The 27,414-nt window shown below is 34.2% G+C and overlaps 5 protein-coding genes across 7 annotated transcripts; 1 reads left to right on the plus strand and 4 right to left on the minus strand.

Annotated features, from left to right (window-relative positions):
* Positions 1–77: 77 nt before the first annotated feature.
* Positions 78–2,953, minus strand: LOC6642208 (sorting nexin-6). Of its 2 annotated transcripts, XM_002064829.4 has the most exons (8): positions 2,840–2,953; positions 2,249–2,656; positions 2,056–2,177; positions 1,547–1,991; positions 1,294–1,476; positions 1,060–1,077; positions 688–797; positions 305–619 (listed from the first exon to the last, which is right to left on the minus strand). In XM_002064829.4, the coding sequence occupies exons 1-8, from the start codon at positions 2,843–2,845 to the stop codon at positions 526–528; spliced, it is 1,386 nt and encodes a 461-aa protein (XP_002064865.3). In that variant the 5' UTR covers positions 2,846–2,953; the 3' UTR covers positions 305–525. The 2 variants fall into 2 exon arrangements, with proteins under 2 accessions (XP_023031382.1, XP_002064865.3); XM_023175614.2 differs by lacking the exon at positions 1,060–1,077 and having other exon boundaries at positions 78–619.
* A 1,022-nt stretch (positions 2,954–3,975) lies between these two features.
* Positions 3,976–5,863, plus strand: LOC6641944 (protein FAM151B). Of its 2 annotated transcripts, none has more exons than XM_023175746.2 (4): positions 3,976–4,043; positions 4,505–4,693; positions 4,929–5,170; positions 5,228–5,863. In XM_023175746.2, exons 2-4 carry the CDS (start codon positions 4,594–4,596, stop codon positions 5,798–5,800), a joined length of 915 nt encoding a protein of 304 aa, XP_023031514.1. In that variant the 5' UTR covers positions 3,976–4,043; positions 4,505–4,593; the 3' UTR covers positions 5,801–5,863. The 2 variants fall into 2 exon arrangements, with proteins under 2 accessions (XP_023031514.1, XP_002064866.1); XM_002064830.4 differs by lacking the exon at positions 3,976–4,043 and adding an exon at positions 4,171–4,294.
* Positions 5,864–6,123: 260 nt separating this feature from the next.
* Positions 6,124–11,778, minus strand: LOC6641945 (protein peste). The gene is made up of 4 exons (XM_002064831.4): positions 11,484–11,778; positions 7,999–8,307; positions 7,146–7,930; positions 6,124–7,079 (listed from the first exon to the last, which is right to left on the minus strand). Exons 1-4 carry the CDS (start codon positions 11,604–11,606, stop codon positions 6,596–6,598), a joined length of 1,701 nt encoding a protein of 566 aa, XP_002064867.2. The 5' UTR covers positions 11,607–11,778; the 3' UTR covers positions 6,124–6,595.
* Positions 11,779–17,192: 5,414 nt separating this feature from the next.
* LOC6641946 (protein peste) lies at positions 17,193–19,063 on the minus strand. Its single transcript, XM_002064832.3, has 4 exons — positions 18,419–19,063; positions 18,044–18,341; positions 17,706–17,985; positions 17,193–17,651 (listed from the first exon to the last, which is right to left on the minus strand). Exons 1-4 carry the CDS (start codon positions 19,055–19,057, stop codon positions 17,315–17,317), a joined length of 1,554 nt encoding a protein of 517 aa, XP_002064868.1. The 5' UTR covers positions 19,058–19,063; the 3' UTR covers positions 17,193–17,314.
* A 3,332-nt stretch (positions 19,064–22,395) lies between these two features.
* On the minus strand, positions 22,396–24,069 carry LOC6641947. Its single transcript, XM_047010712.1, has 2 exons — positions 24,011–24,069; positions 22,396–23,944 (listed from the first exon to the last, which is right to left on the minus strand). Exons 1-2 carry the CDS (start codon positions 24,024–24,026, stop codon positions 22,602–22,604), a joined length of 1,359 nt encoding a protein of 452 aa, XP_046866668.1. The 5' UTR covers positions 24,027–24,069; the 3' UTR covers positions 22,396–22,601.
* Positions 24,070–27,414: the final 3,345 nt, after the last annotated feature.

Consider the following 27,414-nt stretch of genomic DNA (forward strand, 5'->3'; position numbering starts at 1 on the left):
TTTTTCAATACATAAACATTACTTAAATTTAATACCATAAACTGTGTGTAGAGTATAAAGCGTATAATACAATAATATTTCATCACTTCATATAATTTTCTTCTTTTAATATATTCAGCTTTTCAATGCGTTTACAATATAAATGTGTTTATGTTCTTTTGTTTATAAAGGAATGCTCGTTAGACACAATATAAAAGCGTTTTGTTTTACAAAACAAAACAAAAAATTAATACATATATAGTACAATAACTGTAATAATTATTATATATAATAATAATAATAATAATAATAAAATGAGAGATAGAGAGATAGGTAGAGGAGTTTTATAAAACTGCTAAAACTTTTTTTTTTTTGCTTAGCAATGAAAACAATTGATTTACTTCAGGATATAAAGAAATAGAGGGGACAGGGAGGACTTGGCTATGATTCTATGTGTAAACAATGTGCGGATGACATGGTATTTGCGTCCAGTTTCCCCTCATTATCATTATCATCATCATTACCATCATCTTCCTGCTTAATATCTCAGGCAATTTCCTTTAAGGCCAACAAAGATTGACGAAGATATTCGTATTGGGTTTTGGCATGTTTGATTTCCAGTTCGGAGAGTTCAACGAGACTAGAAAAACATAATTTTATTTTACTGAGTGCTTTGGAACATATTGTTTAATTGATAAATAAACTTACCTCTTTTTGAAAGCCGCCACACGACGATTACGAAAACCAATTAACTCTTCCTTGCCGCAGGCTGACATTGATTCAAATTTCTCACATGCCTCGGCCTGAGCAGTTTCAGCCTAAACAATTCGAATGTCATTAATAACAATTAGATGGTTAAAATAATTATATTTTAGACAATGTTTTAAACACAATATGGGGCATGCTACGTTGGGCATATACATTTACATATATACATAAAATGTGAGCAAGCATGCGGCAACTCCAATATAGATATATAATATTTGAATTGGGTTTTTAACAATTACTAAGGGATAATCTACAGAACTTATTGTGTGTGTGTTGTTTGTTTGTTTGAATGAAGAACAATTTGCCAAATACCTCTTGCACATCCAGAGGCTGCAGCGGATGAAATCCATCCACAGCAACAACAACATACAGAGACAGAGTGAAAGCGCGAAAGATCGAGATGTGAACAAAAGAACAAAGGATTTTTTTGTTTAAAAAAATTTGTTTTGCATGTTAAAAACAGAACAATGAAAGGGTGGTCGTTGCACGAAATGAATTATTTGTTTTCCATTTTTGCTTAGTTTTATTTCCTGAAATCATATTTACCGCATGAACATCTTTGTTTTTCGAACGAGCCTTCTCCAAATTACGGTTAGCCGTCTCATAGGCGGCCAGGCAACGTAGGCGACGTATTAACAAGGCTTTGGCGGCATCACTATCACGCTGATAATAGCGGAGGGTGTCGCCCAATTTAAGGTCCTGATCGCTAGCCACACGAGTTTCAAGATTCTATAAGAACAATGGCATACAAAATTATTTTAGTTATAGTTTAGTTATTTCTTAGATTCCCCCTGCTAACCTTAATCTTTTCAAAAACCTCGGCAGCTTTGGCAACAAAAGTCTCAACATTGCCCTTTTCAATTGTGGATAATTGAGTCAGAGCACTGGATATTTTCTGATGCGAATCACCAACATCTTTGTGTCGTTGTGTCATCTTTTCAGTTCGAGCGGCTGCCTCACGCAAATGCCCATGATATTCAGTAAGAAATTGCAATTCATTTTCAAAGAAATCATTCACATCCCGAACTGTGGCACTTAGCAATATCTCATCCGTTGTTTTGCCCAACGATTTGACAAAGCCACCAAAAATGGCCATCTTCTTGCGTGGCTTGGCGCACAAATCCTGATCGTATTCAAGGAATACTTTTAAATGTTGATCAACACGAAAAACAGGATGACTGGCCAACCGTCTTAGGAATACCTCATGCATCGCGACTGTCTTCTTAAAGGTGGCCAAGTATTCTCTGAATATAAAGAAAAATTCTATTTTTACGTGTTTAAAGCTTAAAGATAATGTCAATTTCTTACGCTTCCAGTTCGGATTTCATTTTCTTGAATTCCTCTTTGGTCATATTACCCTCACCCTCGCCCAAACGCTGCAGTTTCTCGCGTGAGGCATCAAAATCTGGGCGGGGCGGGCATGGGGGAATCTAAATAACAAAAAGAAAATAATTCATATCAATTACTGTGCAAGTCAAACAACTTTAATACAGAAACATACAATATAGCCCGCATAGTCATCATTCTCCTCGATGCGATCATGCAGCCATACAAATTCCTCATGTTGTCGCACCACATTATTATCCTTTTTGGCAAATCCTGGCAGCGTTGTCCTTGTGTGGACTGTAAATTTGACCTTTTCTTTTTCACTCAGCGCATCGGAAATCTCTACATGCAATGCATTTTCCCCCAATGGCAGAGCACCACCGACTGGTGTCGTCACTGGTGCTGATGTGGATGAACTATCCGGCGAGGTGGCCGACCCGCCGCTTCCATTTGTTGCTCCCCCAGCGGCCGAAGTTGGACCTGGATTCGCCAGGGGATTCGAAGGCGAACCGATTTCCAATGTAATACCATTTCCATTGTTTGCCGAGGGACTATTTAGTATGTTTGACTCATCCGTTCCGTCCTACATAAAAAAAAAAAAGTTTATTGCATATTTTAATTACGCCCATTTTATTGATAAGAAAATTTGTTTGTCTGTGTGTGTGTGTGTGCGTCAACTAGTAATTTATCTTTTGTTGCATTTTTACAACTAAAGATCTTATTTCATATCGTCTCCCAGTTTCTTTGCAATTTCTTTTCTACTTACCATCATTTTTGTAGCTGTGCAAATAACAATTGAATTGTTCTAAAAATAATAATAAACAATTGTTTTAATTTCTGTCTTGAAATTTGTTCCTAAAGCGTTTCATACAGAAATACCAAAATAAAAAGTTGCACTTAGTGATGACCTTTTTTTTTGGCGAGATGCCTTTGACAGCAATCGTTGATGTCCGTCAAGTTAACCACGGTCCTCTGTTAACCCTCTGTTAAGTGCATTTTTTTGCATTTTTATTTTTAAATTTTTCAGCTATTTTTTAACTTTTTTGAAGCAAATAAAGCCTTAAATTATTAAAAATTAATGAAATTTTTGTTTTAATTCAGTTTTGGGGGTTTTTGAGCATTCCATGTATTTACAATTTCTCCGCAAAAAAGTCATTTTTCGCTTTCGTGTATCTCCTTTCCAAAAACACGGCTTATTGACGAGTGAATGCCAGATAATCCCCCAGTTATTCATTTATATCCCCACCAAGGTTTATTATGCGGTTTCATACAGTTTTCGAGAAAATTGCATTTTTATGAACCAACCATGATTTTCCCCATACAAAATGTGCCAAAATATAGATTGATTTCAACAGGCAAAAACTAGCTTCAACCCCCAAAATCGAATTGAAACAAATATTTCGTCTATTCTTAATAATTGAAGGCTTTATTTTTTCTAAAACGTTAATAAATAGCTGAAAAATTAAAAAAAAAAAATTCAAAAATGTTAACAGAGGACCGTCGTTAACTCGAGTATAACAGTGTCGCTAACTTGACGGTCATATCGCTGTTATGTTAACATTTAACCGTTACGCCAAGGCGCTTAAATTTAAATTCAATAACATTTTGACGTACGGCTTTTTAATTTCCAATTAGGGAGAAAACTTATAACATTAATAATAATCCATGCATATTATTTATATTATTTGACATTTGTAATTGTAATGGTCAAAATCTGAGCTTTATGTAATTTGCTGTGAACATCTATTAATTACTTGTGGGAGCAAGCAACTAAGAAAGATTAATTTAATCAATTGAAAGCTTAAGATACGTGCCAATAACTTTATTGTTAATTGCTTGTACTAGGCTTATCGTTATTCAGTACATTGTTGATTGTTAACTGGTGCAGAAAATGTTTCCCGTTTCTCGTGATAGCCCTCAACTGGGGTCAAAATCAATAACAATACTTACTCTATATTTATTCTTACATGGTAAATCTTTACATCATATTCAAATTGCGCGCACTTGTAACTGCGACTGCGCTAGAAACTACAAAAAAAAGAAAACAAAAATACATATAAACATTTCAATTGTTGTTGGCTGTTTGCTTCAGTGCAACAGCGTTTCAGCAGTCATTTGATTTTTTGTTCATTTTCATACCCATTCTTATTGGACTCAATTGATGAGAGCTCATATTCATACACACATTTGTATGTACATTTTTGAAAAGGTATTTTAAAAGGTAAGAAACCCATGCTCCATCGCACAATTTCCCTCCCCGCACAATTTCCCTCCCTGATACACTTATCTATTTCACACATTCGCACTTTGCTCACGTTCCCCATCGACATTTTCATATATGTACATACATATGTATGTACTTAGTGGCATTTGTGTGAATGTGTGTATGTATGTATGTATGTGTGCATTAATTCCAATTTTTCACATAAAGCACTCGTGGGCCCCATCAATGGAATCGCTTTAAATGCCAGCAGTTATTATCATTACGAAGTTGAACAAGTTGAAGAAGCCATTGATGCAATGGTCAGAATAAGAGGAAAAGCCAAGGTCAAAAATTTGACGGACATCAGCTGGGCTCATGCCGTCAACAGTCAGCAATTGCTGGACGCGGCTCTAAGCGGTAAGTAATTATAACCAGGGTCGGATTTCGAAAAGTGCAGGTGAAGGAGTTGACAGAGCCGGCAGGGACTGAGAAACTTGTAAATGTAAAACATAAAAATCGTTTTAGTTTCTGGTTTAGAGACGCCCCATCGCTCTTGTCCTCCCCCTCCTAAACTAATTGAATCCGGCCCTGAACGCAACTCTTTGTATCACATAAATTTTAAAATTCTTTGCCCTTGTCTCTCTTATTAAAGGTGACATTGATTTTATTGAAGCCGATATTGTGCTGGGCAAGATCAATGGCGAAGGTGAAGATTTACCCGTTATGGCTCATCCGCCAGCCACGATTTCGGATATAACACTAGAAGACTTTCTAAATCAAATCAAAGACTATAATGATGACCATGAGGGTGCCGAAAAGGGTGTCAAATTGGATTTTAAATCTATTGAAGTATTCGAAGGTTCCCTAGACATTTTAGATGTCACCATACCAAATGTAAGAAAATATTTCCATCAAAGATCCAGATCAGAAATCAATTTATTATCTTTATAGATGACCTATCCGATTTGGCTAAACGCCGATATTCTCAGTGGCCCAGTGGAGCAGAATAAAACAGTTCCCGTGGATCCGGATCGTTTCTTTGCCGGTTGCATGCGTTATAAGCAGGCTGTTCTTTCCATTGGTTGGACCACCAATTGGGGTGCCGATTTCCGAGAAGGTGAATACACACAGGAACAATGCGATGCCATGTTGGACACTCTCAAATCTAACAATGTCCTGTCCAAGGAACTGGCTATGGGCATCACGTTTCCAGTGCGTGCTGGAATTGCAGCCAATAGTGCTGAACGGTTACATAATTTGGTGGCAGCTGTTAATGAGACAAATGAAAGCACTTTAACCATTTGGTCATCCGATGGTGATTATGTGGATGTTGCCCTATTGAGAGAATTAATTTTTAGCTTTGGTGTGGAGCGTGTCTATTTGGATGTTCCCGAGGAGCTGGCCTCGCAATTGGATTTGGGCAATGCTGGCACTGGTGGAGCCAATACTTTTAACTCTCTGGTTAGCTTTGGTTTTGTTAGCCTTTGCTTCTGGGCTCTGTCCACTTATCTGCAGCGTATCTAAAGGATTCCATTTTGTAATTTATATTAACTTTTAAACTGTGTGAATAAATTCATAACAAAACAACTTGTTCATTTAATTCATTATGTTCAATGGTTTTCTCTCTTTTATATTTATTTATACATTACCATTATTACAATTAAAGAAGGAATTTTTAGCATACATTTTTTTTTTGGAAGGTATTCAGTTTTGTTTTGGCCCTAAAAAAAGAAAAAGTAATTTATGAAAACCTTCTCATACTATTAATGTTGATGAACAATTGGTTTTTATATCACTTCATTGACACGTTTAAGGTGTTCGTATAAAAAAAAAAAACTACTAAAATCTCGTATTACAATAATAATTATTTTATAAATGTATTATATTTAATCTACATAAATACTTTGGACGTGAGCAGTGTAAACTTTTCAATGATGGGCAAAATAAGGTGATTATGGGGATGAATAGTTTCAGTTTTTCTATATATATATACATTTTGTTTCTGAACTAAAATAGTTAATGACTTTTTGTCTTATTTTATTATTTTTAGGGTGCTGCTTTCTCAACTTTTTGGCACTAAAATAAATAATCTTATTCAAATCTCTCTCTCTCAAGTGTTTTGGAAAGGGGGAGAATTCTATATATCTCCTATTAATGTGGATAAAGTTTATGCGGACTTGTGATGTAAATGATATAAATTGGCATAGGCATAGGCAAAATGGCTTCATCACTTTTGTACTCATCTAAGCTAGGTGTAGATAACAATTTAACAAGTCTTGAGCTTAAATGGTTTCTTTTGTTCTCAAACAAATCTAATTATTATCTAACTATCACATCTGGCGAGTCGGGTTCAGTTATTAGACGCTCTCTCGGTGAGTTCTCCTTGCTATTCTGGTCCTCGTGTAAACCAGAGTCACGTCTGTAATCCAGCAGACGGACTCCTATGCGTTCATGGGTCGTACGCAAAAGTGTTCCTGGCGCTGTTGCTGCTGCTGCTGTTGCTCCTCCGGCATTAGCAGCCGATGAATTTAAGGCGGAGGCACCAACACCACCAAATGCGGCGAGTGGACGCAAGGCCATTGCCTTGGCCTTGGGATCACCATGACAAAGTTGTGTCACTTGCCTCGTGGGATACCAGCAGGTGCAAATTAGACCACCAGCCAGCAATATACCAGTGACTATTTGCCCCAAGAGAACAATTAAAGGAACTAATGCTATGTCAGCGGCAATATCTTCGGTGACACGAACTCGCTCCTCGCACCACATCATTGGCAACATGACACGTGGAACATTACGGAATAAACTGTGAAAAGAAGGTCAGGTTAGTGCTTGAATATATAATGTTTTCTTATTTTGTTTATATTTTTACCTTATTCCAGGAATTGGCTCCATCAGATAATTAGCCTGAAAACCACCACCCACATCCATGGGCACTCCAGCATTGGGCTCTAGAGTCATAAAGAATTCATGTTTCGACTGATCCGGTGATAAACCTTCAATAGCTTCTAGATAACTAGGATCGGCCTTATAGAAATGTGGATATGACATAAACACGGAGGAATTCTGTGCACATTTGCGTATATTAATCACACCAATCGGTTGACAGTCTCCTTCTTCGCAAAAGCATTTGGTCTCTGGATACACGGTGCCATTATCCAATGCGTGATCCGTACCACTAAACTTATAAGCCGTGACACCATGAACAGTGACAGTTTCCGTGTAATCTAAGGGCACGGCCCGACACATTTTCGGCATGTACATGTAAACAGTGTCCTTTGGCTTCAAATTGGGTGGAAAGAATTCACCCATGGAGCCCATCACCTGACCACAGGCACCCTCAAATGCTCCTGTATGTGTCATATTATTCCAGGTATGAATCTGTCCCATTTTCGCAATATCATCAGCTCCCGTAAACATATTTATATCGCCATCAAATTCAGCTGAGCCATTGCGTGGATATTGATAGCCCACACGTTTAAATGGCACCATCGAGGGACTTAAAACATTTCCAATACTAATGAAAGGATGTTCAAAACCCTTGAACAGAAACTCTTCTGCCGTTGTTGTAATGCTAATTCGTTGAGAATATGCCGAATTTACACCGTTGAGCATTATGTTTCCAAAAAATGATTCAGATGCATGTCTAGCTCCAGCCTGTTTAACCAAATTATACATTAGTTATAGTTCATAATATAAAAATTCTTTTGCAATTGAATACTCACATGTGCAATGGTATTAACCGATGTTATAACATCACTTAGACTTCCATTACTGCCCTCTTCATCGAAATAGAAAAATGACTTCTTGCGAAATGATACTGAATAGTTTTGATTATGCCATTTGATATCGACCTTATCGGGTTTTTCTCTAAAACGATATGGTCCCAGTTGTTCGAAGCGTGGCTTTTGTCCAGAGCCAATATAAAAATACTCTGGATTAGTCCAATTGAATATATAGACATCAAAATTCAATGGTAAAGGTGAAACTTTCCAGCCTTCGTATGATCTTGATGTGGGACTGAGTGCCATTTCCTATAAAGCAAATAAAAATTTATCCAATAAGTTAGTTATTGGTTATTATGGTAATTGAAATCAATTAGCTTAAATTAAGTTTCAGCCTCATAAGTATAAATTTATTGATTCAATTTAAGAAAAATATATGTAGAATACTAAAAGTAAAAGCCTTTAAGTACATATATAGAGGAGGCTTTAAAATTTAAATAACTCTATCGAATATATAATTCCAACAATTCAGACCCAAAGTAAATTTGTTTCATGGTTTGTGGTGCTCGAAAAATCTTTGGAATTTCTTCAAGGTCCAACCATTAAGATAGACTGACTTAAAAAGGATTAGTCACTATTTCTAAAGCTATATTTTTGTGACTGTTAAACAACAAGAAACAATATTATAATATACTATAACTTTTTACTGATAATTATTAAAGTATACGAAACTAAATATGTTTGTATACATGAATTTCTGGAAATTTTTTTCATAGTATGGGAAAGCTGAAAAAAATTGAAACTCTGTGGAAAATGATTTTTTTCAGAAACAAATACCTCACCCTGCAATTCCCTGAACCCTGCATAAGTTAGGAATTTCGATTGAACATATTTTTTATTGCATTCAGTGGCTTAGAAAGAGGAAACGGCGAAACGGAGTCTATCAGAAAGGAACTTGAGATTAAGAAATTTCCGAGAAATTAATAATATTGAGTCGGCTTTCGAAGTTTTTACTTCTTTGCTCATAAATCTTAAAAACAGAGAAGTATCCATAAAAAAGATTATTTTGTTGAAAAAAAAATGTAAAAAGTTTTCGTTCGAATATGTTTAAACTTCCATAAGAAAAATTTGTTTAAATAAATTGAGATCAAATTCATAAGCTTAAAGAAAATCAAATTTGTTTTTCATCAATTTTAGAAATATACTAATTTTAAAACTTTGAATATTTATACATTTGAAATATGTAATTATAAAAAGTAGTTGGTTTTTCCAATATGACTGATTCATAATTTTATATTTTACTTAAAAAAAGGCTTGAGGGCCTTTTAAAACTATTTCATATGACAATCTGCCATCTGATTGAAATAAATAAACAAATTGCATTGCAAATAAAAGTACGGCGAAGATCAAGTAATATTTTCGCAAACATGTAATTAAAAAAGTACTGCAGATAGAGAAACTTATGTAAACACTTACATATGTATCTAGAAATAACCTTAATTATTTTGTAGCAATCAATTTTAAATGATTAATGTAAAAATTGTTGATGGCAACGATAAAACTATATACTTATAAATTGGATTTAAAGGGTTCTCTAAGCGATTGAATAAACTCAACACACAAGTCGAAATTTTTGTGGTCTTAATCAGAGTTTGTTTTTTTTTTTCTTTTTTAATTTGTGGTGTTTAATCTCATTCTTAAGGGAGCCGGAAATGACTAACTCAATCAAAAAATTAACTGATATTGTTAAACTTTTTGTTCTTTGTATTAAAATTGGTTGAAAGGCACGTGTATGTACATATATGTATATATATAGAACCTTCTATTACAAAAGAAGTCAATCAATTAGCAGGTGTGCAATGGTCGGTCAAGGGCACAACACCTGTAACCAAAGGTGCTTTGCTTTAAGCTTTTTATGGAACACAAACCACACACATAGCTCGCCGAGTCGTCTCCACCTTCCCTAATCGAAAGCAAAATATGTCAGTTAAACCTATCGCTAAATTAATTTTGAGGTTTTTTTGTTCACTTTACTGAATGATAAGATAATAAATAACCTGTGTGTGTGTGTAAGAAGGAAGGTAAGAAAACATTTCCGTTTGGCCATCATCATAATGGCTATAGATCAATTCCATATCGAATGATCAACCCTGCTGTTGAGTGATTCATTTGATGGATGATACAGTCAATCAACTTAATCAGTAACTATGATTATTAGTCAGGTTGCCAAAAAAAAAAAGAAATACACACCAAAAAAAGAAAAACAGAATGCTAACATTCAAAAATTTAGTATCTTATCTCTTGGTTTATTGAACACCTGCAAAATATAATTCGGTATTTTTTCCCTCTCTCTCTTTTTGGCTCTTTTTTCCTCTTTGGTATACATAAAATTCATTTCGGCGAATTGAATTGAGCTTCAATCAATCGACAATTACTGAGGTTAAAGTCGCATGCAAATGAGAAAAAACTCAACTCAGTTGACCCTTTCAATTTCACAAACTATACACTTATTTTAGATACAGCGGAGTTCACAAAAATAGCAACGCCATTAAGCTAAGGCTTTAAAGCTCACCTTAATTGACTGTAGGCTGCACAAAATTCTTATTAATTAGAAACAGTATTTATAATAGGCTAAATTAACCGAATTTTTGGACCAAGAATTTCTTAAATTTGTATAAATCAGTCAAAAACTAACAAATATAAACATTCCAGTTCACATTTAAAGCATATATCTTTGCGTGAATATAAAATAAAGTAAACATAATCAATTTGTCAATGGTAAGTTGAATAAAATTCATTGCCATTATTTAAATGAATTCTCAACGAAATTTGTAATGTTTTAACTTAATTTTTTATTTAAAGAATTGGTTAGGATTAATCCCTTATCTAAAGAAAATGAATAGACTGGTTGCATTTTCTAGATGATTACCATTAATACTAGAACAACACGAATAAATGGTCAACAAAGACATGAAAGAGTTTGAAAACATTTTCAATTAACATTTTTGAGCTAGAAAATTAAAAACGTATGAATATTTATCAAAATTTACACGGGCACTTTCAAGTCTCACTAAAGAGAGCCACAAAAAGTAAAAAATTATTCAAAGTAACATTATTTTGAAGAGTTTCTAGAATTGTCAAGACTTTTTGGACTCTTTTCCTTAATTCTCACGCAATATTACACGATGGACATATTCTTTGATTGAGTAAATTTGGCACGCTTAAATAATAAAATAATAATTTAAAGTCTGTCTCTTAGCAATGGACGAAATTTCATTAAAAATACATTCAAGAGATGTCCTATTCTTGACTTGGAAATATGGTAATTTAAGAGGATGCTATTTTAGTGAACTTTGCTGTATGCATTCATGTATGAGACGAAAGAATATGACAACTGTTGTTCTTAATCTGGCTATGTACACACACGTTGAAAAGATAACATAGATTAGATAACACTCTGTTTGTTCTTCTTCTCGTCTACTCACCTTGCCGCGCATGCGTGTGAACATGTCGATCCAATTGCGGAATAGATATATGCCGGCTACTATGCAACAGATTCCAAGCGCAACGATGCCCAAACGGGCACAATGACGCACACGTGATGTCATCTCTCTGACTTCGTTTCTGTATCTCCAACTAAATAAGGCAGGGGGCGCACGATGGGGCAAAATCGGCTGACTGACTGACTGGTGTCTGACTTCTCCTCTGTCTGGTCACTGGCTTTAGATTGATGAGGTTTATTATTTTTTTTTGTTTGTTTGTATTTGGTGTTGGCTGTTTCTGTTGAAAGAGAGTTGTGTGAGTAAATGTGTATGCGGGTAGCTGCTTATCATCTATAGCCGCCTGCCTATAGCTTATCAATTTTAATTTCCCCACAAAGGCAGGGCAACACACATTAGGCTCAATGCCAATAAAATTTCGAGGGACTCTGAGAAATCGCCACAAAGTGAGCGAACAGAGAAAGAGAGGAGAGAGAAATGCGATCACGCGGTGTAAAAACACCCCAAGAATACCCTAACAAACCAACCAAACAACTAACCGAGCCGAATCGAGTCGAGTCGACAATGTTTTTAACTACGACGCACTTAATTATACATTTTTTTTTCAAATACATTATTATTTCTGTTGTCTAATTGTAATAAAAAATATATTTCACTTGCTACTAACCGCAAAATTAAATAACACATACATACATACATACATAAAGTATATAAAAAACAATGTAAACTACTTTATTTTAGGGGTTAAACAAATAATTTGAAACCGGTTTGCTAACGTTTGGCTCTTGGGTCTCTCAGGTCTCACAGCTTGAAAATAACAAATTTCCAAGAGACACTTTTAATTGCAATTGAAAAAACTTCCCCTAATTGAGATCATTTTTAATAACCTTAAAGAGAGTTTTAAGAAATTCTTATAAAACAGTCTAAGCTGCAGGAAGTGCCGCCATTTTGTATGAAATCGGTCAGATCGTAGAGGTCAGGACGTGGAGAAGAAAACGATTTCGATAACAAAAGGATCAGTCAATTCGATATTTTCATGTTTGGCTGTTTAAACCAATCTCACAGCCTAATATTTAGAGCTAATACTAGGGTAAAGTATGTAAATTGACTAAATTCACTGCTAAAGGATCGATTAGTCAAAACCTCAAAACGAATATCTACACAAAATGTACCATTGAGGATGAAATCGAGAAATCGTGATCACAGGAGAGGCCAAGCTTATAGCAAAGTTAACAAAAATCGGTCTAATATGTAAGCTCATTAAGATCTAGACCCCTTTGCGAACGTTGTAATTCGATAATTTGTAAATTAAACCATTAAATATCAGCACACAAACAAATGAAATCGGAAAAACCCACAAGTTGCATATAAAATTTCATTATGAAATTTAATTAACACTTGATTATATTATTCCGAAGTAGAAACTTGGTTGAAATTTACTTGGTAATAACATTATTATTATTCCATTATTGAAAATCGCGGAAAGTTACGGCCTCGTGTCGAATTCTATGTAAGCCGACAAATGCCCTTATAAAATATGGTTTAAAAGGAATTTCCCGTTTCTCTTTCCTTCTCTAAAAAGTTTAAGAGCTAATTTGTCACATTTAAGGTTTATCTAAACTGCCATACGAATACTTCTTTAACCCTATAAAATGCTTACAAGACAGATCAACTGACTTGAAAAGAAATTTTATGGAATACTGTGCTCTATAGAAGAATCGTAAGTTGTATTATGCGAATTTTGCATAATCCTTCTTAAAGCTTATAAAAATATGTATTTGCTGATTATAATTAAGGATAGGATTGATTGACAAGGATTGTTTATACTAGCTTAGCCTAATCGTCTTCTTCTACTTAATGTTGTTTAGTTTGTGAAGAATAATTTGCAATTATTTCTACTTTAGCCTGATCATACTCTCCTTCCATTTATCTTCTCGGAATCTCTGGATATAGTTCCGAAAAGACTAAACTATAAGTCGATATACTTATCTACTTGATGTATATAGATGATCTCCAAAGGAAACTAACCTAATCTTAACCAAATTGGGCATCACAAGAAATAAACTCAAAATTTTCAACTTTACAATTGTTAATTTTAAATTGTTAAATTTAAAAACCCAATATGTAAATGATTCATCTCAGTTCTTTTTTTAAACTAAATAACATCAATGAATAAACTAATTGCGTTTAACATTATAAACTGAAACAAATGAGAAAAATTTCTTCGTTTGGTATTGACCAAAAAAAAAGAAGCTAATTTAGTCTTAGAAACATTTTTCACCATTAAAAACCCATTTTGTGCGTGATATGTATGACGCAAAGGGTCGTTAAGGGTCTGCCATATGACCATGGCCGTTGCACCATTGCATAGCCCTACAAAGTGTCGTGTTGCTAGGTATCCATTCGTTCGTCTGTCTGATAAGTGCAATCGGTCGGTCGGTTAGGCCTTTAGCGTTTACTGTTTATATGAAGGCGTGTATATTCATATTGGCAATATTTAAACAATTTCAATGCAACAAAAAAAGCACGTACAATTACTAATAAGTATTGTGTTTATATATATATTAATGCACACGTAGCGAGGTTAAAAACACACTGGAAAACCAGTTTTTCTACGCCCCGCTCTTTATCTATATCACTCACACACTCTAGCACATTCATATAGACACCTCCCCCACGCTCACACTCACTCACGCTCTTTCTTTCACTCTAACGCACCTCCATTTGCTCTGATTATTCCCCTTACCCCTCCACTAAGTACAGACACATACATATTTTTGTGTATATGATTATACTTTTTTTCGTATAGCGCCAATTCATTTGAGCAAATAATAATCAGGTAAATTAGCACTTGGTCAAGAGTCATACATATCTACATTGTTTGTGTTGTCTTTATGACTATTAGAGTTCACTTTTAACGTTCATTTTTCGTTTTCTTGTCCAAAATACATTATTTACCAGAGAGCCCAAGTCCTTGAATATATTTCAACCCGTCACTTCCGCAACCTGTTGACATGTTTTGTATTTTTTTCTTCTTGTTTTTATATGCTTTTTGACTTTTTGTCCTATTAATAGACGGTGCAATGTGCCAAAAAAACAAAAACCAGTCGTCCAAATAATTAAAGGATCCGATTTCGATATACCCTATATTTGTTTTTTGCTTTAAATTCCTTTATGCTAAGCTGTTCACAAACTTCTTTTCCAAGAAATGCCTATAACGTGGTCTATAAACTGTGAAGTTTTTGATTAAAATTGTAATCAGCTGACGTCAATCAGATGATAAATAACAAAACTATTTAAGCCAACACCCTGTAAGAGCAGGGTGATTATGAAATAAATTTTTATTGCATTTGAGACAATTTTAGTATACCCTTTTTGATCAAATGTATGCGGTGTAAGTCCCACCCGCGCTATCTGTTCTACATATGTACATACATATATGTACATTAACACATATGCATACATACACATGCAATGTATGAATGTATGTACATACTTTATCGGTTTCCATTTGGCAAACTCACTCTGTGTGATGCGTCAGAGACATGGAATCTTTTGATATGAGCATCATAAAAAGTAAACTCCCTAATATATAATAATTCTACATACATTTGTTAAACATTTAAAATTATTTGATCTTTAAACAATAGAGCGAGACAGCTAAACGCGGCACGTTTTATTCGTCCGTCCGCGTCCGCGCCCTTGCCACTCACACACACACACTAATTGTGTCTCTCTCACTCTCACATACATACATATGTATGCCGCTGTGCGTAGCGTTAATTCTTCTTCTTCATCTACAAAAATTTGCTTACATTTTGTTGTTGTTGTTGTTATTATTATGCTTTTTTAGCACTGCTTCTGCTTCTTCTACGTTGTTAACTTATTTTTTTGCGCTACATGCCACTTCTAATGCTTCTTCGGTTTTGTGGTTTTTTTTGTCTGTTTCCATTCAATCGCATATTTTGTTTTGCATGACACTTGCATTGAGTTCAATTGTAGATATTAATTTTAATTGTAAATCGTAAATTGTTGTCACTGTATAAATATTCAACGAGGTGGCAACACGCAACGAGACGCCAATGTGTAAATACAATTTCTTTGCGTGAGCGTCTCCCCGCCTTGCCTTCTGCCCAACAATACTTTAGTGACTTGATTTTTTTCTTTTTGTTTTTAATTGTCTCGTCGTCTCACTTGCACGCGCATAAGTCTTAATCTAATTTCGCACCGTTATATTATATTGATCTTGAACCAGACCCAAAACGCGATCGATCGTCGTGGTCCGTTAGACGGTTGCTCTGTGACTAAAAAAAAAAAGCGGCGTATATATTTTTCAAAAGTCGTCGAGCCACCGACAAGCAACAGCAATTATTTCTTTTTCATTAAGCGTAAATATGTATACGACTGCATCGACTACTGTATACTCTTACGTATACGGTTACGTTCTTGCCAACTAGCTCAGAGCCAGACAGACATTTTTCTTAGGCTGCAAGCACGTGCACTGTGCTGAGACGAAGACGAAGCTGAAGAGAAATTGCTTGCGTTGCGAGTAGGTTGCAATGGATTCCGGATGAGATGATGACCTGCTGATGGAGCAAAGCTTATATTTTAAATTAAAACGTATAAAAGTAAATTAAAAAAGTACACCCTATAGATTTGGGAAAAGAAACATTTGGTGTATTTCATCGATTTGTGGAATATACCATAAAGACAATTATAATCAAATATATTCTAATTAAAATTGAGCCACTTATTATTAAAAATTGGACTACTTTTAATAAAACGCCAATTATATCTGCTAGAAGGCTAATTGTGACGTAAAGAAAAAAAATTTTAAAAAACAAACAAAAACAATGGTAACTAGCAAGCGATTCGTCTTCAATTCGTCTTCGTCACAGAGCGCACTCTGTTTGCAGCCTTAGGGAATCCCTGAACTAGTTATACATATACATAAAAGTGTATTACGTCAGCGGTTGCAAAAAGTAATTTATCTTCTTAGAATATGTATTAATGGTAACTAAAGCAGCCCTTAATTTGAGAAGAGAAAAAATATATACATACATATATAAATATTATTTTATATACTTAAACAAATAACACAAAGAGCATTCTTAGTCAAAATTTCTATATGACTTAACATTATAGGGTATAATCAGACAACAACTACAAATGAGCAATGTCTCTCATTTTCTCTTTCCCTCTCTCGCTCTCTCTCTGACCGTCTCTCTCATTATCTCTTTGGCTATCTCTTTTACTCTCTTTGAGCAAGAAACCTGTTTGTCTCTTTATTTTTGTATTAAAACGGAAACGGTTGGAAAACGGTAAAATTTTCAAATTTGTAACGGCCTCTAGATAGTTTTCTTTCCTTTTTTTTGCAGTCTCATGATGAGGATAGTAACTAAAAATCACAGAAAGTAACAAGAAATGTATCATAAAACCCATAATTGCTTTTATCAGTAGGTATAGGAATTGGGGGCGGGCGATGAGTGATTCTTGTTTACTTATTTTTTTTTTTGGGAGTTTTACCAAAGCTTTTTATGTACATTTGTATGTATTTATTATGGCGTGATTAATAGTAACAAAATAAAGAAGCAAAGTTCAAATGATAAAGAGGAATTTTTTTGTAGTATTTTTAGAATGTGTCGAAACACAGTTAAATTTTATTTTAATTAACTATATATTAACTTAATTTGTACACACCCAATTAAAAGAAATAAAATATCAACTAGTCACTTAAGCCAAAAAACTAAGGCAATAATCCCTTAAAATATATCCTTATCACATTAGCATAATGAGTTTAATTGGTAAAAACTAATTCAACTGGCTCGTCCCGCCGGCTCTTTGGGAACATATTGTAGGCCATCAAGTAATGGTGATCCTTCGATAACACAACTTTTCATTTGCTCTGACATACAACGCGCCTCCATGCCAGATATCTCTATGGTTTTCATTAGACGTTTCTTCCATAGGATTTGTCTTGGATACCAGAGTAGTAAAATTAATCCTAATATTACACCCAAACAGCATAAGAATTTTCCCAAAGTTATTGACAAGGGTACTAATTTCAAAAGATCCAATAAATCAGGTGTAATGCGTACATTATAATCAGCCCAAATGAGAGGAAAGAAGTGACGACGTGATTTTCGATAGACTCTACATAAGGTGAGAATTAGTGATAAGTTTCAAAAACATTTTTTAATTACTTACGATTCGGGTCTTGGTTCCACCAATAGACTGGCCATAATGCGTGCTTTTATCTCCAATATCATACCTGTCTTGGGTTCTAATATCACTGTCATTTCATGACGATTCTTATCTGGTTTCATGCCCTCCACTTGCTCTACATAGAATGGATCGGCCTTGTAGAAATGCGGGTACGATGCAAAGACAGGAACGTCATACCAACAGGTTGATACATTCAATACTCCTGTTCGTTCCTGCTTACAATTATCCATGCAGTGACATTTCTCATTGGAATTCACAGTTGCTACAGGAAAAAACAGATATGAAAGAGGATTCAAAAAGGATGGAACAAAATGTCTTACCATTTGCCATATTTCGGGCTGTGCCCTTATAGATAAAAGCCTCAAGGCCCTCAAAGGTAATGGTATCGGCATAATCAACTTCCAATTCACGACAAATTTCGGGCAAAAAATATGATATAGGTTTATGCTTCTTAAGTGGTACAGGTTGAAATTCTCCTGTGCTGCCCCCAAGATGACATTTGGGATTGGCAAAGGATACATTATCATAACGCCAGCGTGCTATTTGACCCAATTTACTGAAATCCTGACGACCCGTATAGACATTGTGATGGCCATAGATCTCTGTGCTGCCATTGCGCTTTAATTTAGAGAGAAACAAACAAAAACACATTAAAACATGGCCAACGAATACTTGTTTAAGGCTTAACTACTCACTGGATAGCCGAATCCAATTTTCTCATAAGGAAATTTTAATTCTGGCACCATGCTAGTTGGTACCATTTTGCTCATCTTAATCAAGGGTGTATCGAAACCATCAAACATCCAATCTTTAGCATGACGTTTCATAGTCGGCTCATTGCCATAAACATTTAAAGCCATTAGCATAAGGGTTCTCAATACTGGATTCCAACTCATCGCTTTCTGATGTATACCGACACTTAATAAATTTGGTGTCACAATTATGTCCATCGGATTGCCCGCACTTTTCTCCGGAATAAAATCGAAACGACTTCGCCGTAAATATGATACTGTAGAATTCTCATCATTCCAAACTACATTTAATTTTTGCATCTTCTCTGTAAACCGATATGGACCCAATTCCACAAATGAGGGTTTTATCTCAGGATTCTTATAATCCTCTGAGTTTGTCCAATTGAAGAGATATAGATCCACATTGATAACCAAATTGGGATTCTCCCACAAATTGGTTATCATTGAATTTGGTTTTAATGTCATAAACCATTCCAATGCTCCTTGATGGATATCATTGAATTTAATCAAACAAATTAAACTTATGCTTGATAGCAAAAGGCCCACTAAACTAATCCAGATAACACGCTGTTTAACGATCATTTCACTATCACCTTAGGATCTGAAATGAAACTGTAGCTTAGAAATATTCAGGCATTTGTTTGTGTATATTATGCTAAACAGGTATAAACCAACATTAGTAATAGCAATAGCCTTAAACACTTAAACTAATTGTCGATCTAATTATAATCACAGTTTTTTTTTCGCTTGGTCAGTCATGGATATAAGAGAGAAAAAAATGTCGCCAAAACACTTTGCATGTAAATAATACTATTTGATTTATTATTAATTTAAATAAATTAAGAATTAATATTGATTCTTGATTAGAAGCTTTCATTACAAAACTAGATTTTCCAATAAAAATTCCATATTTTTGCTTCTTTTTCCCCTGGTGTACTATCGAATTGATGCATAATTCATTGATCTAATTAATTTTTTCACTATGGAAATTGATGGTTAATAGAGTGATTTACATTACTTTCATTAGTTGAATGACCCAAATAACTAATGGGGGCTAACACTAGGCATTGTGTTTGAAAGGAAAAATATAAATAAAAAATTACACGTGCCATGTAAAGCAAATACTACAAAATTAATGCAAGTTGAAATTCTTTTCACATGCTATACAACAAATACAGTCAGTTTAGCACTTTAGCACCTCCAGCGATCAATAGCGCGCTCTTAATTCAACTGATGAAATCATCTTATATGTATGTATAACTTCCTTATTATTATTAAGATTTTCATGAAATTTGGTTAACCTCTTGCTATTAACCACATATATTAATGTCCTAAATTTTTTAACTTTACTTCAAATATTGCTAAAGAAAATAACAATTTGTTAAATTACAGTGGCGGAAGAGGCCATGGTTGACAATAAAATCTATACATTAAACATCAATAAAATGCCATTGTATAAGGCAAAGTTAAAAGTTTAAAAAACATATTTGAATACACTTAATAACCTACATATGTATGTATGTACATATATATTTGTTTAATTGATAATTAAAACAATACCTATTTATGTAATATTTAACACAATTTTTCTGTTTGATTTTCCTCGTTTATTCCGTTGTAATCTGCAGGTTATCACTCAACATTGATTAAGTCTGTAATTTTTTCCTTTTTTCACTTGAATCAAAAAAACACTTTCTTCGTTCACTTTGATTTGAATGGAACCGCTACGAATGCCGTCTTGATAGCGACTGACGTTGGAAAATACAATTTTCAATACTTCAATACAAAAAACAAAAAGTAAATAAGTAGGGGCAAAACAAATATTAAAATAAAGTGAAGAAATGTTAAGAATCAACGAAAAAAAAAACTTGAACAAAATGAAATGATATTGTACCTAAGAAAGTTAACGATTACACTGAACGAAATCTTAGAGGAAGAAGGATCCTGGGCTGTTAAATGGTAGATATTTAACCCCCAAGATATGCAATAGTCAGATAAAAAATTTCTCTTTAGAAGCCGTAAGGGGATTACTTGAATGTTCTGAGATCATAAATTGGCCTTGTTGCATGATCATAAATCATATTCTAACTAAAAGGTCTATAAAAAGTTTTAAATTAATAAGGAAACAATAAATCTATTGCATACTTTTATGGGCTGTTGACTTTTCTACAACAATTTGTATCATAGAACTATAAAAAACTGTATTAAAGCAAATTCGTTTTAAGAATATCAAAGAGTTAAAGAATTTTGAATTTCTCTCAGTGTACAATTAAATTTATGTTTATTGCACTTAGGCCCCAATGCAGTACTTATAGTTTAAATGTTGCCCGTTCATCGTTGTCAGTTCAACAGCTCCATAATCTTTCTCTAGGCTAGGGTTATCTTTAACGATTTTGTGCCGCCGGGAGTTAGTGTTCTTCCCTGCACTTCTCCTCTGATCATCAAATGAGTGCATCGTACTTACTTTCAGAAAATATGTTTATATTTTGTTTATTTTTTGTTTTTGTGGGTTCTTAAATGAGGCAACTTATCACCTAAACTCTAACCCGATCGCCATCCAATATGAACACAAACTTCTCAAATTATTATTGTGTGTATATGTATATATTGTGCATATACATAATATTATTTACTATGTCAATCAGTTAGTCAGTGGTAGTCTGATAAGGTTACCCACCCCCCATCAACAAACATGAATCCAGCGATTCTCAAAAACACTTGTTCCCAATATGGGACGCGATTTCGATGTATGAATGAGATAAAAATATCGAAGGCGGCATTGGCAATGCATTTACCATTGTCCATGGACTCACATGGGATGGAACGCCATGGGCGTAACTTAAAAAAGAGAATTCACAATCAAGATTTAATTATATAATTCGATTGATTTCATTTTAAACAGAAACCACCCTGTTTTTTGACTTTGGAATATATTTTAATTATTTATGTATGTATGTGATCCCAAATTAATTCCAAGTAATTCAATTGATTAATTCATCATTTGATTGATTTTCGCTGGGATTTGATTAGAACACAATTTTGGTTGAGATTGAAAAACTAAACTATTATAACAATAAATAAACCCTAATGAGACCAAAGGTCAAAATCTAATCGACAGCACAAGGAAATTTCTGATAGACTATCAACTGGCACTATGGCAGAGAAAGGGTCAGATAGGTGGAGAAAGCAAACAGCAACGAATATGAAATGCACTCTCAAAAAACATTTTACTAAAAACTTCTTTAACCCTTTCTTGTGAATCATTTTTAATATTTTTGATTTGAAACTTGCGCTTAGGAAAAAAGCTAAGGAATGAAAGAGATGGAAGTGTTTTTATCTGAAAATTTACGTGTTTTTAACAACAAACGATGATTCAAATTTTTAATTTAAATGATAAAAACAATATCTTAGTCAACGGGAAATTAAAATTACTTTTATTTTACTTTACTACCCAAAAAGCGTTTATAATCACTTTGAAGGATATGAAGAAGTAAGGAAAACGAATCTAAACGAATAATAAACTACATAACTGTCGTTAAATTAAATTTGAAGAAACAATCTTTTTGGTCTAATGAAAAGGATCATTTTGGTCTCAAAAGAATATTTTGCAAATCGGTTGTGAATTATAGATGTTACGATTTATGATTGCTGACAAATTCCATTGCAAAGCATTGCCTAGATTAACTATACCTACAATTTATGATAGGCAAAGGATCTATAAAGGGGTCTACAGAGTTCTAGCCTGTAGTAACTTATGAAATCCCTTTCTTGATCATTTGTTTTTCTAGTTTGATCTATAAAGATGATAGAAAATTACATTTAGAAAGCTACAATCTTTAGATAGCTACAGAGTCGAAAAAATGTCCCATTAAACCCAGTCGTATAACAATGGGTTAACAACTAATAGAAACCACAACTAATTGATTGGATTGCTGCTTATCAATTTCTTTTATTGTTGTAATCTCAGTTTAAAACTTTCTATTACCCACACAGGGTATTTCAAGTACAATGGTAAAGAGTTCAAGTCTTTAATCTATTGATTCGTTATCTGTATTTGTATTGTCCACAAATTGATTTATGGCTCAGGCACATAGACACACACACACACACACACACGCACCCTTGATCATCTGACAAAGCAAAACTTTAGAACACCATTCATATAGTCCTCATGGTGGCTTAGTCGCTTCGTTTCGATCCTCAGCAGACGTTCATTATCCAAATAGCGCGATGAGTGAATTATTTCAGGATTAATATCACTTTCCCCGATCCACAATCGTATGGGCTCATGACGCCATTTCTGTTTGGTTAATATGCCCAAGGAACGCCACACCAAGGCATCGCCCAGACATTTGGAACGTGTAAAATTCACAATTTTCAATTGACGACAATGGATGATGAATTCGAGTATGCCCGCTGGACTCTCCAGTTGATAGCCACATAAATGCAGTTCAGTTAAGGCTGGCAGCTTAGTGGATAGATGCAGCAGGGCTTGATCTTCAAGACATTGCAATTGATCTTGTCCCTCCTCCAATAGACCATGTAGCTCTAATCTTTGAAGCTGACGTAGATTACTTAACTCGCGAAAGAAGCGTCCATAGTCATGGAGTAAACCACTGAAACGGAATCCCTCAATTTGTTGCTGACGACCTCCTATGATGCCCCTTAACTCGCCACCCGGTGGTAGATTATTGGGACGCGCTATGCGCGATAAGACATCGAATACAAAGTTCCTCGAGTATATGGATAATTTATGCAGCCTGGGCAATTGTAGCAACTGTTGGGTAATATCAGATTCCATGCATAGATGATAGTCGGCAATCTTGATGTGCTCGAGAGTGGGACACAATTGTAAATCGACCAAATCACAGCAATTGACCTCATCACAGTCTTCCATAATATCAAATTTACGTAATTGTAATTGCCGAAATATATCTGGAAAATATTGTGATTCCAAAAATTGGCAATCATCCAAAGAGAGTTCCTTGAGTAGCTCCAAATCACATAGATATTTGCCCGTAATCTGACATCCTCGTAGTTTCAGTTTCCTCAACGAGGGAAATACACGACGCAATAATCGAACATCTTCATCCACAAAACGAACTCGTCCACGTCGTTGAGTCTCTGCCATCCATTCGAAACTTGTTATACCACCTAGAGTATGACTACTCAGATGACGTAAACGCCTTACATCCATGCCATGGCAGCTTAATCCTTGCATAAATGGTCCTAGAGCCAAAATGAATGCCAAAAACTCTTTAGACGATGTTGCAGATCGTCGAAACATTTCATCCTCCAAGACGACATTCCGTATGCGAGTTCTCCAGAGCATTTGGACAATGCTTGACAGGCGAATGTGCAACTGGGCCAACTGAAATTGTTGATAGACATTCAAATATCGCACTATCAAGGCCAAAACATCGTCATTTAATTGCATCAGAGATGCTGTAGAAGTGTTGAGTTTAGTATCTGTAAATCATTATAAATATTTTTAATGCACTTTCTTGCGAATATTTTTATAAATTAATTTTTTACCTGTTTCGGTAGTCATTCCTTACAGTTTTAGTTCATTTTCAATACTAAATACAAAATTTCAGTTTACAAACCGCCAGATGATCGCAACTTACCTAGCCGTTGCCACCGCCCTGTGAAGGTCTTTAGGGGTGGTTTTCCAGCCATATCGGGCGCAGTATTCCAATGACTACCTACTACACACTTACATATCTACCTAGCTTCCATTTTCCAGTCCTCAGTGATGAGCAGGATCCTGAAATACCGTGACCTGCTGTGAATTGTGACTTTGTTAAATGTGAGCCAATTTTTAAGGTACAGTGGTGGCTACAAATTTATGACTTTTATGTGTGAAAATATATACATATTTGTCCCATTATAAAGAACAAAATCTTAAAAGATGGGAAATTTTAATTACTTTCTTTCGTAGTTAAAAAAATTCAACTTTAGTATAAAACGACATCAAGCCGGTATAGAGAAAAATAAAAATAATAATTTCAGTTGGCGCCATTTCTTGGGAGTCCAAAAAATCAGGATTAAAGTTCGACAAGGACCAGATTAGCAAATGCCAAAGAATTACGATCACTAAAAGATTGCTTCATTGCTCATTAACTTACTAAAATTCAGTATTGCAGTATTCGCTTAGTAAATGCACACATTTTGTATGTATAAAAATTTTGCCACGCCCTTTTCCGCCCCCGTAATTTGAAAAACTTAATTATCTCCCGTATTTTTTTACCTTATGCAATCAAATTTGGCACACTTAAATTTAATACTAATATCTAGCAAAATACCAAATTTGATCAAAAACGGACAAAAAACATTCGAGTTATGCATATAAACGTTTTTCCATAAGGCCGGAGTTGGCCGTTGGCTGGTGGGGGCGCTAGGGTGCTCGTATGATTGAGTGAGCGAGATACTAAGATATGCTTGTAAAAAGCATGTGAAAATCCATTTGTTTAATAAAGTTGAAATATTTGCTTTACTGATGTATGGTATACCTAAGTCGGCGAGACGACTTACTTACTTCATTGAAATTGATTGGACAAAATAGAGTCTGAGAGGTAGGCAGACTGACCATAAAAAGTTTTGTTTAAATATCTTATTAAGATCATTTTCATTGTCATTACATTCTTGTTTTTGATCGATTATTTCTTTTTTGCCTCCTGTTAATATATCTTACAAATAAAATTAATTATTTGGGGTTTTGACCATGAGGGGCAGGGGAACCTAATTATACTTGCCTTACAATAAGACAGGATCATTCAATATACATGAACAATAGACAAAATTTAATTCCATTATAAAATACGTAATACGGATTACTCTTTACAGGCAAATTAGAAAATTTTTCAAACAATAAAGGATATCTAGTAACCTTTTTGAAATGCCTAATGCCACATTTTGTTTTCCACATACATTTTCTCGAAATTTCATTTATTCATATTTTGAGCGTCGAAAGTAATTCATTAAATTTAGGAAAAACAAAATTTGGCTAAACAAAAATGAATCCTTTGAAGCTACCAAAAACCGATGCCAAGTCTGCAGGTTCCGCTGGCGATGGCATAGAGATGCCATTATTTGAGCCAACTTCACTGAGTCTTGCGGAAACGACCAAGTATTTACAGATGGTTAGATCTCGAATATTGAAATTGGTTGTTCGGTTCCGGCAGCTGGATGCGGCATTAAAATCTGTAAGTGGAAAGTGGTCCCGGACCCAAGCTAATGCTGTTGCCGCTGTACGTGGAGAGGAACAGTTGCGTGGCAGGGAACAGTTGCGTGGCCTAAAAAGGATCAATCGAAATAATGGTTTAATCAGATGCCAATTACCAACCATTCCAGAAGAAAATGAAGATGAAATTTCAGAAGGCGACTCTTAAGTTATTATTTTGGATCAAGATGTAAATTTCGCATGCAATGCATTAAAACAAATATAAGTACGTGCAAGTATTAAACTTATAACAGACTAACTATGTATATTTCGTTCAAGTGTAGTTTTGGTTAGTTGATTTGTCCTTATAGATTTTATTATTAAATCAAGGGATAAATGATTTCCCTATTTGCTGATTGGAATATTTGTTGCTATTACAATATTCTAGCTGAAAAGAAAAACTTTATATTACCTTTTGTTAATAGTCGTAAAGAGAGAAGATCTTTGTCGAGCCGTAGCACATCTTGTTGGCATAGTAAAACTATGAAAAACTATAGACAATAAAATTTTGAGAACTCCTTCACAATATCTTTTTAGAGGCGATACTTCATTATGTAAGTATTTAGACATAACTTAAAGATACTTTATCCAGTTGGCTTTATTCCTTTGTCAAATTGTACTGCTTATCTAATCATATTTAAAAGGGTACATTTTGGATCAGAACATGTTTCCGATTGAAATAAAATGTCTGCTTAAGCTGAAAGCAAGAAATTACACTTATTTCTGTGGACTTAACTTTTTCTTGTAAATTAAAAATAATAATGTTGAGTTGATTGCAACATGATTAAGAATATACTCACAAATTTTCAAGTTAATTAAACAGTTAAACAGTTAATTAGAAGAGCCATAGATGGGAAGAACTTAAAAAGGTCTTTAAAAAATTTCTTGAATATGAATTTTCTTCACAGAAACTAAACATTTGTAGTTCCTATTATATGTGAACATTGGAAGATAAGTTTTTCTTTTTTATTTAAGACCTTATTACTTGTTTTCGTATAAAATTTTTCAATTCCTAGATGATACTTACTTTAGATGGTCATAGTTTAGCAACCTTTTTCTACTTTTCTCAAAATTGAAACATATATATTTACATAAGAATGTTTCTCATTGCATATTCTGAGGCGCCATATTAATCGATCGAAAAAAATTCCCTCTGATTTATCAGTGCTAGATAACAAAACTTCCTTAAGGATCTTAAACGTTTTTGTCATTTCCGTGTTGGGTAAACTCTTTCAGATCCTCAAATCGAACCTATTACCACTTGACTTTAAAAAGTTAAAGCATTAAAAATTAATTTTGTATGCTTATGCTGCTTGTTTGTTTTTTTTTTGTTATTTTTCTTTTTTTGTTTGCTTTTTCAGTTTTATTCGTTTTTGTTTAGTGTGCTTACTACTTTATCAATTTTAATTACACTTTCATTTATTCATAACTTTTACAATATATTCTATATACGTTGTTGTTGGTTTTGTTTTGTTATTTTATATTATTGTTTAATGTTATACTTTTTGTTTTCTTTTTTTTGCAATTTTATAATCCAATGTTTACTCTTGTATAGGCATATATATATATATTTCCATTTGCTTTCTTTTCATTAGGTATATATAGTGGTATATTGTATCTGATTTTATAGTACATTATTGTTTCTATATAGTATTGTTACTGTTATTTTTGCTGTTGTTGTTGTTGTTGTTGCTTCTGTTGATGCTGCTGCGGCTGC

Source organism: Drosophila willistoni (genome assembly GCF_018902025.1).
Source record: "Drosophila willistoni isolate 14030-0811.24 chromosome 2R unlocalized genomic scaffold, UCI_dwil_1.1 Seg167, whole genome shotgun sequence".
Lineage (NCBI taxonomy): Eukaryota > Metazoa > Arthropoda > Insecta > Diptera > Drosophilidae > Drosophila > Drosophila willistoni.